We start from the raw sequence: 17,701 nt of genomic DNA on the forward strand, positions 1-17,701 counted from the left end.
ACCATCAACTACAATTCTGTACATTCTTTCCCACTGCCAGTTGACATCCAGTATACATTGCTGACCATATCTAATGCCCACCATTATTATAATAATAATAATTATTATGTCATAGGTCGGATGCTGAAAATGAAGTCAAAGTTACATAACTGGTTGATGCATGATGTTTATTAAGAAGCAAATGTGGGGCAAAGCTTTTTATGGAAGATACATGAATAACAGTATGATTTAATAACAATATGATTAATGCAAGTTAGTCTTTAAGTGAGAGCAAACACGTTCAGCGTTAAAAAGCATGATATGGACATCCCCCCACTACATCTTTTCATCTGAAGATGCAGTATTAGTCTCATTGATGAAGTCTAGATATTTGGCCACACGGGTGTAGACTCCTGGGTAGCCCTGTCGTGCGCAGCCCTCTCCGAAGCTCACGATTCCCACTTGGATAAACCTCTTAGCGGAGCGACAAACCAGTGGGCCACCGGAGTCGCCCTGTGCAGCGAATCAAACAGATCAGATTTACATTGTACTAAATGGATGAGGACAAGATTCTGAAACTGATTGGGCTACATTTGACAGTTGGTTGACAGTCTACATTGTTAATCTGCAGATTGATACTGCTAACCAGGGCGTTGATAATGGCGGATTGCATATTTGGTACAAGACTTAAGGGGAAAGGTCTATTTACCTGGCAGGAGTCTTTCTCTCCTTCCATGAATCCAGCACATAGCATCGTGGGAACAAATTCAGGATATGCTTGCTTACAAAGATTATCCTTAATTAGAGGTACTTGCAGCTGTTGCAGGATTTTACGGCCTTGTAACGGTACTTACATACAAAAGATACAAAAAGGAGAAAAAGTGAGAAAAACAAAGAAAGATATGTTAGAAAAGAACACAATACATAGACATAAACATGAACAAATAATCATGTGTTGGATGTGGAACCTGTATTAAACATACTTCCTTCATGAACGTTACCCCAGCCAATGACCCAGCACTCAGACTTGGGGTTGAAAAAATCTTCTTCTGCAGCTAAGGCTACAGGTGAGACCCAGGAGGAGTATGTGACCTTCTCATCCAGCTTCACCAAGGCAATGTCGTTCTCGACTTCGCCTGATTTGTAGTCGGGGTGGGAGGAGATGCGGGATATTCTACGATACAACTCAGACACTCCTATTAAGGCGTGAGTGCCCAGCCGTGCAATTGAGGAATTCAGAAATGGTGACCTAAAACCGGAACACACAAACACACACACACACCGTTATTAAACAAACAACCTATATTTTATCATAATTTACAATAACCCAATTAACCCAAGCTAATACTTGGCTCACACATTTAACTTGGGATCAAGTGAAGTTTGGTTGTTCTTCACAGTTTGTCACCACATGTAAAATCTAGATCTTATGTCTGTTTCCCTTTTATCATGCTTCTTACGGTCTTAGCCAATTAAAATATTCACTACTACTTACGGGTCAACACAGTGCGCTGCAGTCAGCACCCATTCCTCGTTAAGGACTGAGCCACCACATGGCCAAATCTCTTTGTCGTTGGCAAGAGAGAGGTAGACCATCCATGGCCAGCTGCCCTCCGGTGCATCTTCTCCACCCACGATTGAGCTCCGAACACGCGGTGAAACAAACCCTGTTGAACGTGCTTTAATTCAAGACATTCATTGCAAACATTCGAACGCTAAGACATCCAAGGATTTCACTGGATGCATTATTGAACAGCTAAATATTGAGTCCGTCTACCAAAAAGTATGACACTGTTCAATGTAGGCCTGCAGTACCACACAGAAAAATATAAAGCAAAGCATGGTCACGGTGCAAAGGGACACTCTTGTCCAGGAAATGTGTTAAAACTGTTTAAAACACAGTTGGGCTTCATCCTTTATGTGTTGTTGCGTGCGTTTTACATCTGCTTCTAAATAAAGACATGACAGACCTCACCTGTAGCATCACGAAGCAGCAGAGACACAGCCAGAAGTCCCCACAAAGTCATCGCTTCTACCTGTTACCTCTGATCACAAACACTTAGACACACCTGTTATTCAGTTCTTGAAGTAGAGCTTTTAACTGTGGGAACTTGACCTCAAAACATGCACCTCCTTCTATAACTGATATCTGCCGTTGGATCTTCTGTTTCTGTGGGAGATTTAGATTTCCCATAAATTCAGGGCAATTTTTAGTATCTTTGTTTGAGAGTTAAAACATGTACACTTTATTTGGGAATGTGTATGCCTATGTTTTGTTTTAAAACTGGTGTAAAAATGAATGTGTTGATGGAAACTGCTACTCTTTGGACCTGGATGTGAAGAGTGAAAAGGTAGGCCTATGAATGTTTGAGTTGATCCCAGGCATGTATCAGGTCAATACACAGCTAGCAGCAGCAGCCGCAGTGTTCGCTCCGGTAATATATGGCAGACAACACTCGCAAAAGAAGCAAGCAGCTGACTGGGTTCAACAAAATAAAAACTGTATTGTTCAATATTAAGGTCAATCTGTGGTCGCTTAAGTATCTGAAGTATGTTTGAGTGAGATTTGAATATTATGCAGCAGGATATCGTAGTAGACTATGAGAAAATATGTCTTAAATGTATTTTATATTCCAGAACAAGTCTAATTTTGTGAATGTTTATTATACAGCAGTATAGTTTGTGAGTGAATAAAACTCCCTCACAATTTAAATTGTGTTCCATCTGAACTTGTTATATGGACATTATCGTCCAGTTAGGCATATTTGAAATTAAGCACCCTTTTAAAGTTATTTCAACAAAAAAAATCATTAATTGGGGTAAGATTTTAACAGATAAAATAGATTGAATAATTTTGCGATTAATTGCAATTAATCGCGATTAATCATGTGAAATAATGCGATTAATCGCGATTAAATATTTTATCGCTTGACAGCCCTATAAATAACATAACACAACATCTGCCAGTTGACATCCAGTATACAGTACTGACCATATCTAATGCCCACCATTTGTAAATACCCATATATTTATTTCAAAGGTCGGATGCTAATGAAGTCAAAGTCACACAAATGGTTGATGCTTGATGTTTATTAAGAAGCAATTGTGGGGCAAAGCTTTTTATGGAAGATGCATGAATAACAGTATGATTTATGCAAGTTAGTCTTTAAGTGAGAGCAAACACGTTCAGTGTAAAAAAACATGATATGGACATCCCCCCACTACATCTTTTCATCTGAAGATTAAGCATGAATAGTCTCATTGATGAAGTCTAGATATTTGGCCACACGGGTGTAGACTCCTGGTCGGCCCTGTCGTGCGCAGCCCTCTCCGAAGCTCACGATTCCCACTTGGACAAACCTCTCAGCGGAGCGACACACCAGTGGGCCACCGGAGTCGCCCTGTGCAGCAAATCAAACAGATCATATGTACATTACTAAATGGATGAGGACAAGATTCTGAAACTGAGTGGGCTACATTTTGACAGTTGGTTGGCAGTCTACATTTTTGGATGATAATCTGCAGATTGATACAGCTAACCAGGGCGTCAATAGTGACTTTTGATTGGATATTTGGTACAAGATTTTAGGAGAAAGATAATACTAATAATAAATTGTATTTATATTGCACTCTATATATAAGCAATCTCCGAGTGTTACAAAGCATATTGTATTACAAATGAAGATCTCTTTACCTGGCAGGAGTCTTTCTCTCCTTCCATGAATCCAGCACATAGCATCGTGGGAACGAATTGAGGATATGCATACTTACAAAGACAATCCTTAATGAGAGGTACTTGCAGCTGTTGCAGGATTTGAGGGTTATCTAACGGTACTAAATACAAAATATAATTGTTTTAATTAGAAGAGAGATATAGAAGAGAGCAAAATTCAGATATACACAAACAACATTACACCCGATTGAATAATAGAGAAGATTATACATATTTTGGATGTGGAACCTGTATTAAACATACTTCCTTCATGAACGTTACCCCAGCCAGTGACCCAGCACTCAGACTTGGGGTTGAAAAAATCATCTTCTGCAGCTAAGGCTACAGGTGAGACCCAGGAGGAGTAGGTGACCTTCTTATCCAGCTTCACCAAGGCAATGTCGTACTCTTCTCCGTTTGCGCCGTAGTTGGGGTGGGAGGAGAAGTGAGATATTCCACGATAAAACTGAGACGCTCCCGTTAAGGCGTGAGTGCCCAGCCGTGCAAATGAGAAATTCAGAAGAGCCCGAAGTGACCTAAAACAGGAACGCACATATGAACAAAAACACACAGAGACACATCTTAAACTACCCATATTTTATTTATAAGTTACAAGTTTTAGGCACATTAAAACCAAATAGCCTAACTCATAACAATGTTAACGTTGATTCACAGTTGATATATTAACATAATTTATGTTTGTTTAAAATAAACTAGAGTGAAGTGGATATAGGCAAAAGAAATTCAACCAAAGCAAACAACCTAAAACCAAATAAATCACTTTGTTCTTGTATTTGATGTTTGTAAGACTAGGTGGATCTATAATCTCACCATCTAAGAATTTTTACATTGGAAATAACCAGTACTCTTTTCCACTGATCACCAATAGTCTACCAAAAAGTAATCCTGGTAATTTTAATCAGAACGTCTTTAATAAAGATCGTCATTGCATTGTTACAGAATGATCTAATCTAGGCCTATAAAGTACTAAAATAGGCCTATTAAATATGTCTGAATAATTTTTTTGTGCTGACTGAACACAAAACTAACCATGATTTGAAAACATGAATTACAAAGTGGCATTCTAAACCAGATTTGATCATTTAAAAAAAGATACAAAATAAGTAAACATAAGCTAATCCCTGATTTACACATTTATCTTGTCGTCACCATATGTAAAGTCTAGATCTTAAGTTTGCTTCCCTTTTATCTTCTAGCTTCTTACAGTCTTTAATAAAAACATTAAAATAGGCCTACTCACGGGTCAACACAGTGCGCTGCAGTCAGCACCCATTCCTCGTTAAGGACTGAGCCACCACAAGACCAACTCTCATAGCCGTTGGTAAGAGAGAGGTAAACCATCCATGGCCAACGGCCCTCCGGCGCATCTTCTCCATCCACGATGGAGCTCCGAACACGCGGTGAAACAAACCCTGTTGAACGTGCTTTAGTTCAAGACATTCATTAGAAACATTCTAACAAGACATCCAAGGATTTAACTGTTATATTGAAAATTATTGAACAGCAAAACATTGAGTCAGCTTCTGTACCAGAATGTTTAATGAACAGTACCAAACAGCCAAGTGTAATGCCAAGCATGGCCAAGGTGCAAAGGGCCACTATTGTCCATGAAATGTGTTAAAATTGTTTAAAACAAATCTGGGCTTCATCCTTTATGTGAAGTTGCGTGCGTTTGACCTCTGCTTCTAAATAAAGACATGACAAACCTCACCTGTAGCATCATGAACCAGAAGAGACACAGCAAGAAGTCCCCACAAAGTCATCGCTTCTACCTGTTACCTCTGATCACAAACACTAATAGACACACTTGTCCTTCATGTGTTGAAGTAATGCTTTAACTGGCAACCAGATTAGATCAGAACATGCACCTCTCTCTATAACCGATATATATTATCTGCTGTTGGATCTTCTGTTTCTGTGGAACATTTGTCATAAGTTCAGTGAAATCGTTATGTTTGTTTGTTGATCATGTTAAAGAATAAAATACTTGCTTTATTTATGAATGTCTACAGTTTTGAATTATTTATTGTGAAAATACGTGTTGATGCCGACTATTACTGATATTGGATCTAAATAAAATTTGTATCGATTTGAAACCAGGCATGTCTCCAAAGCAACCTCACAGTAACAGAATATAATATATAAGCCATCCTTAAAACAAGCCCAATAGACCTAAAATTATTGGAATAAGGGCGCACAGGCCCCATATCAAGTAATAGCTTATTAAAAGTCTAAACATGCTTTGCCCCCCAATTTTGGTACTCTTTGCACCAGTGGCGATTTTAGACTCTTTTTAAGGGTGCTCAAACACCCCTAAATTTAACCTCAGCACAAAAATAAAGTAAAATATTGTTTATTATCATTTGAAGCTGGTAGTTCATGATGAAAGGGACATGCTTAGTTTTTTCATTCATTCAATATTTCGCATAGTAATACATAAAAATATTAATCCAGTGAAATTAGGGATTTATTTAAGCAAGGGGGTTTAGCACTTTTGCGAGGCACTGTATTCATGTCACATTGGCATTGGGGGCTGAGCACCCCTAAAGGTCTGATCCTACAATCGGCCCTGCTTTGCACCATGTTGATGTGCAGCACTGACTGTCTTGAAATACATTCGTCCCACATAGCGTATGCCTACCATTTTAGAAAGACAACACATCACACTTGCAGATTGTAAGGAAGTATATGCGAATTATAATTTGTTATTAAAGATTGATGCAAAAAAACTAACAAAAAAACCTACATGATTTCACAAGACAAAATGCACTTTGCAACATAGTCCCAGCGCACACACAAAACAACACACATTAGGGAGTTTCTGATCAGTTCTGCGGTCTGATAAGAAAAGGTTGCTGAGTTGCTGATGAAAGAAATTACGTTGTCTTATCTGCTATGGTTTAGTGAGGTGTTTCCTGAATTTAACGTGTCAACTATACGCTCTGGAGTTTTACTTTAGGAAATAACATATTTTATGAAAGCATGAATGAATGAATGAATGGAGCGAGTCAGTGAGAGTTCTCCAGGCATAAGACTGGGTGAGGTGGATCACAGCAGCAATTCCCAGAGCTGTGACAATTTCCTTCAGGTGCCTGGGTAAGAGGTCGCATGAAATTCACATGCGTTTCTCTAACCAGCACACCAAACATTGAAAGATGACAGCCTTAGATGACATGTAGACCACATTCCAAACTGATAAGAATGTGTTCGAGTAGATATTATTTTGTCTTGCAAAACACCATTAGTCTTTTTATTTTATTTTTAACACAGTTTTTGTGTTTACAAATGTTGCATATAATATACAATGATATAGACTAATATAAAAGTTACTATGAAGTTAGCTTGTTAGCATACATTTAGTTAGGCTATAACCCGCTCCGAGCTGAGGACAAGGGGGTGCCATGGGCGTAGCCAGCCCTATTTTGGTGCTGGAGCCCCCCCCAAAAGTGTCATTAGCCCCCCCCCCCCCCCCAAAGAAAAAATATAAAAAATATATGTTTTATTTATTTTTCTTTCATATTTTAAGTCTAAATATGTTCATTTATCTTTCTAAAACCCACTAGGACACTATTTGAAAGGACATTTTTTTTAAAATATTCTAGGGGAACGTGCCCCAATGCAGACCCCCCTAGTTTTGGTGGGTCACAGAAAAAATAATAGGTTTTATCTAGGGGCTTAGCCCTCCCAAAAGTGGGAACTTAGATTCGCCCCTGCTTTGGGCAAGGCAATTAACCACATCAATATAGGGTTGAAGATGTGTAACATGCTAAATTGGGAGAATGTCTGTGTTCATGACAGTCGGGGAGAGTGTGGCTGGTCAAAATAATTGCAGACACTTTAAATGATGACGTCAACACAGTATGACGTTGAGACAGAACCGTCAGTGACGCCATGTCCTCACTACAACCTACCGTTTTTGCCCGTTTACCGTTGTTTCCGGTATTTTGTCAAAATGAGCCCAGCCGTTTTCATTTAAAAATGTTGTCTAGGCTTTTCATAAAGGTGCAAATCCTCACCTGTCGATATGACAAATCTGCGAAAGTTTCAAACAGAAAAAGGTGATAGCAACTACTAAAATCGTAGTGACGAAATAACGTTTCAGTATGTATCAAAAGTGGCCAGTGCATTTTGAGCTCAACCAGCTTTCCATAGAAGGTGCTCTCAGGGTGCCCTACTGCTCAATGCACATGGCGATTATGTGGGGTTGGTGTAGCACTGAGAAGGCAAAGCATTTTGACATGTCAGTGTGAAATGCTCTGAATTTATATGACAGATTGGCTGGATAAACTGAAGTAGAAAGACAGTGGACTGAATAAATCAACTCTCCAATACTTTATCCAACCTAAATAACATTGGAAAACCTAGAAAACATATTACACTTTTTAGGGCTGAAAGAACTCACATTTTGAAACATGACAGACAGAATGAACGCCGTAGGCCTATGCAGTAATCAACTTTGTATGTTTATAAAATAGTACCATTCATTAACTAATATATCTTTATGTTCCCCAAATGTCAAATCACCGCTTAAATAAAATATGGGCGGTGCTCTCGTCTTGATCACATGACCACAGACTCATTTTTTCCCTTGTGCAGCAGCAGTGAGCAGAAATCAGATGATTGTCCTGTGTATCCGATATTAAGACTGTATTTGCGGAAAACAGTTAAACAACTATCTAAAGAGAAATAGTCTGCTGGATCCCTGCGTTTGAAAGGATAGTGCTGGCACGCATTGAAGCTAGTCTAGTTGAACTGAAGCGTGACTAAGTAGATTCTAGCTTGCTGACCGTCCTGCGTTTAGTCGTGTTTGTGTTTTGACTTGCCTTTGATAGAAACATGATACATCCCAACCGCAAACAACCAGTATCCCTCGGGATTCTGTTAATTGGCCTACTAGGTAAGTATCGTTCCAGCGTCCGAGATCCCGTCTATATTATTTTGTTAACCTTGAATGGTATAGTATGTGGCTAGCTAAACATCTAGTGCTAACATTCGTCCAAACGTGCTAGCTATTGATGTTTATCCCATCCTAGCTGCTATGCTTATGGAATAGCTATCGTCAGTGCCCCGCATTGTTGGTTGATGCATTGCCAAAGGAAAGGAGTTGTTTTTCTGGTTTCAGTGTCATTCCGGGTGTTTGAACTGACGGGGTTGCTAGTTTGCTAACACAATCGGCAGGTCACTAGGTGCCTCTTGTGTTAGTGTACCCCATGTGATCTGCCTAGAATGCTGTACATGCTTACTTTGCACTGGGTAGAAAATAATGAAGAGTTAGGCACATCTGTATGTCGCCTGTCAAGCTCTAGGCCCCAACATTTTCTGATCACTCCTCAATTTCTGTACTTGTAGTTTTCGTGTGGGTCAGTCTTTAGAGTCTTTAAGCGTTTTTCGCTTTAATAAAGAAATGTCCTACAGCCATTGATCTACAAACATACAGATTTGGTCGTGGGTTCACGTTGAAAAAGAAAGTAGAAATTTAAATTGAATGCGTACTCTATTTCGGGCAGTATTTTGCGATGTGGAACCCCTTTAATGCGATGGGAATGACAGTTTATATTGCATTTTCTGTTGTTGCCACAAAGAAACAGACTATCGGAGCTCGTTCACCCGATCAGTCTGCGGGATTGTATTGAATTGTGCTTTGTATTGTAACGGTCGGACTGCTGTACTCTATCCAGCCTTTCTGCAAGCTGTCAAATCAGCAGCACCTGAGATTCAGTCAGACCGCAAAGTTGTGTGGCTGTTTCTATCTGTGGGGCTGATTCCTATCATGCTGGAATTAACACTGGTGTTTGTGGCAAAAAACATCACAGTAACATGGCAGGATTTCAGTTCTTCAACACAATGTGACAATAAGCTTGTTTGGAAAGAGACCTATGGCAGTATGCTAAAGTACTATGTTCATTTCTTGTCAAGGGACTCAGGACTGGCACTTGCTATGCTATTAGGCCCTAAACAGTAACACACTTGGGTTAGGCCTCAAGGCTTCACAGAGAGCATCTCAGTAATTCTGGCCCCTGTTGTTATGTCACCACAGCTGCCTTCTTGCACCCGAGTGTCGCCACAGATGCCCCCCCCACCGCCCCCCCCCTGACAGACCCTGGGAGGCCGGACAGGGGCAACTACACGGTAGTCAATGGCAACGGAACAGCTTGTCTGATTGCTCGTATGGGCCTGCAGCTCAATGTCAGCTTCAGCTCTGCCACCCTGAATAAGGTAACACACACACACTCACCACACACACACACTCACACATACCACACACACACACACACACAGACCCCCCCCCCCCCCCCCCCCCCCCCCCCCCCCACTGTAACATTGTGTTTTTGTGCAGACTGTGCTGGATGTGATGAATCTACAGCCCAACGTGACCAAGAGCTCAGGGTCATGTGAGGCCGACAGCGCCACCTTGCTGCTGATCGCTGAAGAGGAGAAGACCAACCTCACCTTCCTCTTCTCACTGGTGACGAGAGCCTCTCTTTCTCACACACACACACGCTCGCACACACACACACACACACATACACACACACACACACACACACAACAATCTATCCAGAACATTCTACCATGGGAGATTTACTCTCTTACACAATAACTCACTTTCTCAGTCTCCATCCATCACACTCCAGTCATGGTGCATTTACAGTAGTCTTCCACTAGAGGGCAGATCGTAACCAGGTAGACAAAGCGATGACCTACTGTAACTAGTCTCTACTGTAATGTCTAAATCATGTGTCTGCAGAACACCACATCCAGTAAGTACCATCTGAGTGGAGTGACCCTGTCTGCTGTTTGGCCGGATATGAGTGGTGAGTGCAATATTGAACGGTTGATGTAATTTAAGCTAATCAATAATACACACATACATACACACACACATATAGTACTGTATAGTCTCAGGCATCCTCAATTTATTACACAAGTATTGTCATATATATATGTCTTGTGAATTTGTGCAGTAGCATGAAGGTGAAATTGAGCAAATAATGTTGATTTTTTATTGTGCCTAAGACTTTTGCACAGTATACACATGCTATGTGTGATGACCCACAGTATGTCTGTCCCCCCCAGAGCCTTTCAGAGCCAGTAACGGCAGTCTGGACTACCTGAGAGCCTCCCTGGGAAGGTCCTACATGTGTCGGGAAGAGCAGACTCTGGCCGTGGTCCAGGAGTTCTCGCTCAACACCTTCCAGCTGCAGGTGCAGCCTTTTGCCCTCACTGGGGACATATTTGGAGAAGGTAATACACCCCCCCACCCCATCTCACCCCACGCCCCTCTAGAGCTCAGTCAAAGACATGAATGCTACTCTGACAAATGTGCTGTGAAGACTGTAATCCCAGTTTTGTATATACATACATATATATATGTATATACAAAACTGGGATAACAGTCTTATATATATGTCTTAAATAATTTTTGGGCTGATTATCACAGGGTTGTCTTGCAGAGGTTTTAGATTTGTCGTTTAAAATGTTTATTTCTCCCTCTCTTTTCTCTCTCTCTTCTGTTCTTCCACCCGCTGCTTCTCTCTTCTCCACTCCTCCCCTTCCCTCCGTCTCCCCCAGCCGAGGAGTGTCAGCTGGACGAGGATGACATGCTGATCCCCATCATCGTGGGCGCCGCCCTGGCCGGCCTGGTCCTCGTCGTCCTGGTCGCCTACCTCATCGGCAGGAAGAGGAGCCATGCTGGTTACCAGACCATCTGAGGCACTTCCTGTCACCTGATGCCCTCCATGCCAATAGAGCGCAACACCCCCTTCCCAACCCACCTGTTACGCCCACCGCTACTAACCGCCATGTATCAAAGACTGATTGGTCAATCCTTCCCCAAGCTCCGCCTCCAGCCTGACTTTAAACCCACTCCCTCAACACTCGCTAACTACTCCCATTTTGTTTTGTGGTCAATTAGTGCTTTAAGGACTGAACTGCTCTTTTGTATGAAATGGGAATTGGGTGATGATGTTTTAAGAAGTGACGACATTCTTCAGATTCCTGCTAGGGGACTGAGCAGGTGGGAGGGTTGGAGTGCCTATGCCATCCCATGGTACATAATCACATGCTGTGTATAGACTAGTTTAGTATCTTATATTATGCTTCTGTTTTTGGTTTCTGACCAATGGGATTCTGAAGGACTGCCCGCACAAGTCTTGCTGCTGCTTTTACTCATTTTTATTAATTGTTATTTTTGTGTCTTTTTTTTGTTGTTTGTTTTGGTGGCCATTGTCGGTCACATGGTCGAGGAGCTGTTGTTACTCCTGTGTAAAGGGAATACTATGACTGGCTGTGGCTGCCAGCCCGTCCCATCCACAAAGAGTTAAGACTTCCTAAAGGACGCCGTTTGCTATGTTTGGACTGAACAGTTGCGTCTTTGTGTGTATATTTAATTATCAACGCTTCAAAGTCAGGTATGTGTACAGTAATCAGCCAGAATGCCTCCCACGCTTCTACAAGGATCTGTATTAACTCATCTCGAAACAGGAGTGCTGGGATAGGTAGGGTGAAACAGGAGTGCTGGGATAGGTAGGGTGTATGTTAGCGTTGTATGGTAGGGTGTATGTTAGCGTTCCTTTATTAGATCATATTGCCGGGTAGAGGACACCCCCTCTAGATCAGCCCTCTCATTCCGAGGTGGAGGAAATAGCAGGCTGACACCCTGAGCTGGGCGACCATATGCAGACTGGGTACAGAGGTGTTTGCTGTGGATAAGGTCCCCAACACGGCAGAGGGACCTCAGGGGATTATCTCACTCATTGACTTCAGTGGGTGGGAGTGTTCATGCTGTAGAGAGGGCCATTTCATGCCTGCTGACTCGCAGAGTGTGGTCAGCAAGGTTGGAGCTTTGTCATTCCATTCAGACTGAACTGTGGGAGTAGGCGTTATGCATATTGACAGGGTTCTGTGAGTTTCCTCATTGGATTCGCCCATACTGTGTACGTACTGTCAGTAACCACAGACACAAACTATATTAGACAGGGTTAAAAGTGTGTTCGACCCAGGGTACAAGTGAAGGATGTTTGCTGGATAACTGGTTTTTCTAATTGACCATGGTACAACATGTTTTTGTAAACATGACCGGTTATTTTCCGTTGAGTGACTTAAGCTGCACAAAGAGGAAGTGGTTTCAATTGTTTAGATGAACGGTACTTCTACACTGTTTGGATTTAGTGATCGTAGTAACATGGTATTGAGACGAGGGCTGTTTGAGGAAGATTCTTGGTTCTCCTAACCTGATAGACTAAGCTGAATGTACATGTCCACTATATGCCCATCTGTTATACCAGGACCCCTTTCCCCCTCTTCCTAAAAAGCCAACATTTAACTTCCCTCCATGCCAAATGTGATCCGTGCCCACCTCCCCTCAAGTTTGACACGTGTCACGGGGATTGTCATGTTCCTGAATCCTACACTCCCAATCCTGTTTCCCTCCTGGACGCTGTGTTCAGCTGAGCCAGGGACGTTTGGTGAATAGATTTGCCTGAGCATTTGACTTGATAATAGAAGATGCTTTATTAGGAGTGAAAAGGGGAAGTGTAAAAAAAAAATAACTAAACACAAACATTCTGCCCCACATATAGAAATGTTGATGTCCATTGCTAACAATTAATAGGGTTTTAATTTATTTTTACTTTTAACAGGCTGAAATGAATAAAGTGAAAAGAAAAAATCCTACATATGTTTCTGTGTAAGTCAGGGTGGATTCCAGGTCACCATGAGTGAACAGCACTTTATTGGATCAGAGACCACACTCCTTCTGGGTCATAAGACAACATCTTCAGTAATATTAGAGATCCTTTCATTTCCAAAGCACTGCTACAGACATTTACCGAATGAACATCTTCACTCATACAAAAGCGTACAAAAAAACCATCCTATTTCACAAGATAAAGAAAAGCTACAGTAGATGACCTCAAAGAAGTCAGATCCTGAGTCATTTTCTGGTCTCATCTGCAGAAGAACTACAGCAGGTAATCAACCCCACACTCACACTACATCATGGATTTGACAGCTGTCATTTCTGCAGTCAGAAGGCAGGACGTTGGACTCCTGTCAGTGTAGTACCAGACATACAGGACGCTGGCACTATCAAGCACAGAGGAGATAAGTGCCACTGGACAGCGTACCAGATTGTCTAAAGCGCTCACCTTGATACTCTTCCACAGAGTAAACCTAGTCCTAGACTTATGCATTCATATTTGTATAAGAACTTCATACATAAGATACACATGTTAAATAAACTGAGATTCATCACAGATGGCCACTCAGTTCTAGATCTAGACTAAGCTTAATCAGTCTCATAACAATGGACTCTTAAGAAGGAAGTGTGAAATATGTCACGTGTGTGACAACGATGCCAGCTAATGAGAGACAGTTTGGCTTAACCACCGAGTGCACAGGAAGTGAGGTCAAGGGGTTAAGGTTTCAACTTGGACTCCTCAGACAAAATATGTTGTTGGCAGGTCTTGCGCAGGTTGGTTATGGTTGCCATGGAGAGACGTCCAGGTTCTGTGAAGATTTTCTGTGTAGAATGGGAGGAGTTCACATGAGAAATGGGGGATGTATCTAATGATGTGTGTGTGTGTGTGTGTGTGAATCGTCTGCTTAGTTTCACCTGCATGAAGGTGTGGCAGTCCATTGTGAACTGTGTCCTGGTGATGGCTTTGAAGCACTCACACACCTCAGGCAGAGAGCGTGCGGCCAGGATCTCCGCCTGGTGGTGTAGGATCAGGGTCAGGGCCACGCGGAACAGGATCTTAGAACCCTCGTAGAACAGGCAGTCCCAGATACGCAGAACCGTCTAGGGAAACCAGGCATAGAACCCTAGTTTAGAGAATAACCTTAACTTCACATGTCAACACACATCTTCTCCTCTCCAACTACTTCCCACATGGACTGAAGGTTTGTACCTCCACGGGTAGAACGTCTATGTAGAGGCAGATGAACCAGCGGGACAGAACCAGGGTCCAGATGCCAGGATACTGGCCCAGACCCTCAGACACGGCTGGGGCTTTCTCCTGCAGCAGCTCTGCTAGAACCTCCTGGTCTGTTTTCAGACCCAGCATATCAGGGCAGTAGTAGTCTATAATACAACACAAGCAGCTCATGAGAGATAGGGAAAGAGAGAATATGAAGGCTGTTTCCCAGGCTTATACAAATTCTCAATTCTAAATATACATTTATGGGTGACTGTGGATGAATAGTCTCAACCAAACATATCCAGTCCACAATCCTTTTGCCCTGGGGCTAGTGCATGATGGATCTAAGACTGACCAGGGAGTATCCTGCCCAGCAAGGCATCCATCAGCCAGAAGGACTTCTCTTCATCCTTAGTGACTATAATAAGGTAACCTGCAATAAAATTCATGCCCTGGAATACAAAGAATATAGAGATCTGTGTCAATACCTTGTTAATAACAACTAGCCAGAAGATGACAATGTGCTTGACATAGACAAGGAGAATATTTGGTAATTGAACATTTAAGGTGGCATAGGAGGGGGAAATCACACAAACACACACACACACGCACACCCACCTGGCAGTACCCCACAGCCTGGTTGTGGTGGCCATAGGCCAGCAGCACATTGAACAGGGCCTTCTGGAGACAAGGTTCTGTAGTGTTCCTGAACTGCACATTGTCTGGAAATGTCCTGTGCATGTCTGCCATGGAGAAAACACAAGAAGCATGTCTGAGCATGAGTTAATTGACTCATTCATACTTTGGTACAGGGAGAGTTGCATGTACCAGGAAAAGGCTCACTCACAACAGCCAATACACATTAAAACTAATATTTGAAACGTCCGATCTTTCAAAACATTTTCCAGATTTGACCTGTCAAAGACTCACATTGAGAGCTTCAAAAGATAGCCTTTTTTTTTTTTTAAGATGTTTGTAAACCTAGTTTAAGGAACTGCTAAATGAATTATAATCTTGAGGCCATTGCTAGTTGGTACAGGTATTAGCATGTTTAGTATTAGCATGGGATTGACAGTTAATAAATAGCATCACATGGTTGTAGTTTGCAAAAAGCTGCATTGACCTAAAATGACCTCAATCCTATTGTGGTTGACAGCAACACTGATGAAGATATTATCCTTATGAGACCTATTTGCTTATTTGGGTACTTATTTGAATCCCACATCAGGTGTTGCAGTAACTAATCTGGGCAGGTGTGTTAAGCCCCGTGTACACACACGCACACACACACACACACACACACACACTAAAGCAAGGTGTTAAGATCCAGACGCTTTTTAAGAGACGTCGTCTGACCTGTGCGAATGGTCTCCTCCAGCTTGGCCTCATGCTCCGCGGCCAGTAGAGAGTGGTAGTAACCTGGGTTCTTTTCCAGCTGCTCCTGGGCCCCGCTGCTCGCCATCCAGATCCTCGCCCGGTGCTCTTTGGGCACGCCTTTACGCACAAAGCGCTTCACTACGAAGGGAGGTGGTGGTGGGGGTATCACAGCCCAAATACCGGAAAATATCAGCGTGTGTGTTTGGATGATTCCTTTGACTGTGGCGTTGGAGTTTGCCAGAGGTTTGACAGTGTGTGCTATTGAGGGCCTCTCACCCTTTGTGTTTTTCTCCACCTGATCTTTCCTCTTCAGGAGCTTCGACCACCTTGCAGACCTTCTAGAAAGTACCGCCACATATTCATTCATTACCTCCTCGTTGGAGCCAGCCTGCTCAGAAAGCTCAAATCCATACTGGTCCACTCTGCACAGACACAGACAGATTTTGACTCACCGCCCAGGCTAAAAGAGATAAGCCCGAGAAGGACTTCCTTTCGTGATACACATACATCTATATCTGCTACACTTTAAACTCATTCTATATCCTACATCCTTGTTGGGAAAGCGTGAGGCAAAGGCCTGTGAACAGAACATTGGTTAGTTAAGGTTGCTGTGGCAGTGCCAGCTTAGGTGACACACAGGTGGAGTGAAATTCCATTCTCCTGCAGGTGACCTGGTCAAACACAGTTGAAAAATTCAAGGCAATGCCAGTGATAGTGAGTTTCACTCTATTTATAATTGCTGGCTGTCATGTAACTATCAACAGTTAATAAAGAAGATGATTGGCTATAACAATACGATATCTTTGCTGAGTAAAATACACATTCGGCTTTCGTAAGAAGATACCGCTACGTCATTAAAGTAACTTGAAGGCCTAATCATTAACATAACGTACACCCGTTGTCACCTGACTGAATAACAGCTGTTAAAAGCAACGCCTTTCAACATAACACAGTTGTCAAAAGTATGTATTTAGTTCAACGTTATACAATAGTATAATAATAACAGCTATGCCATTCCCCCGAAACATACAATAGAAGATTTCTGAAACATTATTTAAACCCGTTACCTGTCATTCTCATTCTGACTCGCGTTCAGGTGAGGTACGGAACCAACATTTCCATTCAGTTCACTTGTCATTCTGTGAGCCAAGACCTATATACTTTAAGATTATACCTTGAAAGTTAACTATCCGGTCAAACACAAAATAGTTATTTTGTTTATTCCATATTCAACGGTCAAAGTAAAAGAATGTTTCTATCGTCCAGTGTTCTCGCAGTTCACTTTAGCTTTCTACCTCAGTCAAGTAATAAACCAACCACAGGGCTTAGGGGGCGGGACATGTTCCTGGAACACCCACCACCCCAGGCAGTCAACAGGTACTTAGGAGGAGCAGATTGGCACTTTATTAGACAGTAATTCTGAGATTCCGATTGAAAGAAGATTGATTTAATCATTTTTACATCAAAGAAAGGCGAAGAGATTGGCTTGCATGTAGGTAAATGTTGGAAGTGTTGAGCACTATTTTAGCCACCCATAATTTTCCGGCCGAGTGATTGATATTGTGAAAAACACAGCCAGCAGGAATGTTATGATAACGGCTGTAACGGGTGGCTTTGTGTTATGGGTTTATACAATAGCCGTTAAGTGATTTTACTTTCTGTTCCCTGTTGAACTTCAAAATATAGGACATCT

The 17,701-nt window shown here is 42.0% G+C and overlaps 3 protein-coding genes across 9 annotated transcripts; 1 reads left to right on the forward strand and 2 right to left on the reverse strand.

The window, feature by feature from the left end:
- Positions 1–149: 149 nt before the first annotated feature.
- LOC124485270 (tryptase-2-like) lies at positions 150–6,846 on the reverse strand. Of its 6 annotated transcripts, none has more exons than XM_047046764.1 (5): positions 5,424–6,846; positions 1,475–1,658; positions 963–1,228; positions 689–828; positions 150–492 (listed from the first exon to the last, which is right to left on the reverse strand). In XM_047046764.1, exons 1-5 carry the CDS (start codon positions 5,473–5,475, stop codon positions 316–318), a joined length of 819 nt encoding a protein of 272 aa, XP_046902720.1. In that variant the 5' UTR covers positions 5,476–6,846; the 3' UTR covers positions 150–315. The 6 variants fall into 6 exon arrangements, with proteins under 6 accessions (XP_046902720.1, XP_046902723.1, XP_046902721.1 ...); XM_047046767.1 differs by lacking the exon at positions 5,424–6,846 and adding an exon at positions 1,955–2,069 and having other exon boundaries at positions 158–492; positions 1,475–1,646; XM_047046765.1 differs by lacking the exon at positions 5,424–6,846 and adding an exon at positions 1,955–2,059 and having other exon boundaries at positions 158–492.
- A 1,412-nt stretch (positions 6,847–8,258) lies between these two features.
- lamp1b (lysosomal associated membrane protein 1b) lies at positions 8,259–13,387 on the forward strand. Its single transcript, XM_047047056.1, has 6 exons — positions 8,259–8,609; positions 9,750–9,928; positions 10,050–10,178; positions 10,461–10,527; positions 10,790–10,957; positions 11,285–13,387. Exons 1-6 carry the CDS (start codon positions 8,549–8,551, stop codon positions 11,422–11,424), a joined length of 744 nt encoding a protein of 247 aa, XP_046903012.1. The 5' UTR covers positions 8,259–8,548; the 3' UTR covers positions 11,425–13,387.
- A 35-nt stretch (positions 13,388–13,422) lies between these two features.
- LOC124485438 (growth hormone-regulated TBC protein 1-A-like) lies at positions 13,423–17,319 on the reverse strand. 2 transcript variants are annotated; one of them, XM_047047055.1, is made up of 8 exons: positions 17,076–17,319; positions 16,285–16,430; positions 15,988–16,146; positions 15,250–15,374; positions 14,987–15,083; positions 14,623–14,795; positions 14,328–14,513; positions 13,423–14,234 (listed from the first exon to the last, which is right to left on the reverse strand). In XM_047047055.1, the coding sequence occupies exons 1-8, from the start codon at positions 17,144–17,146 to the stop codon at positions 14,130–14,132; spliced, it is 1,062 nt and encodes a 353-aa protein (XP_046903011.1). In that variant the 5' UTR covers positions 17,147–17,319; the 3' UTR covers positions 13,423–14,129. The 2 variants fall into 2 exon arrangements, with proteins under 2 accessions (XP_046903011.1, XP_046903010.1); XM_047047054.1 differs by having other exon boundaries at positions 15,988–16,430.
- Positions 17,320–17,701: the final 382 nt, after the last annotated feature.

Source organism: Hypomesus transpacificus, chromosome 23, assembly GCF_021917145.1.
Source record: "Hypomesus transpacificus isolate Combined female chromosome 23, fHypTra1, whole genome shotgun sequence".
In the NCBI taxonomy this organism is placed as follows: domain Eukaryota; kingdom Metazoa; phylum Chordata; class Actinopteri; order Osmeriformes; family Osmeridae; genus Hypomesus; species Hypomesus transpacificus.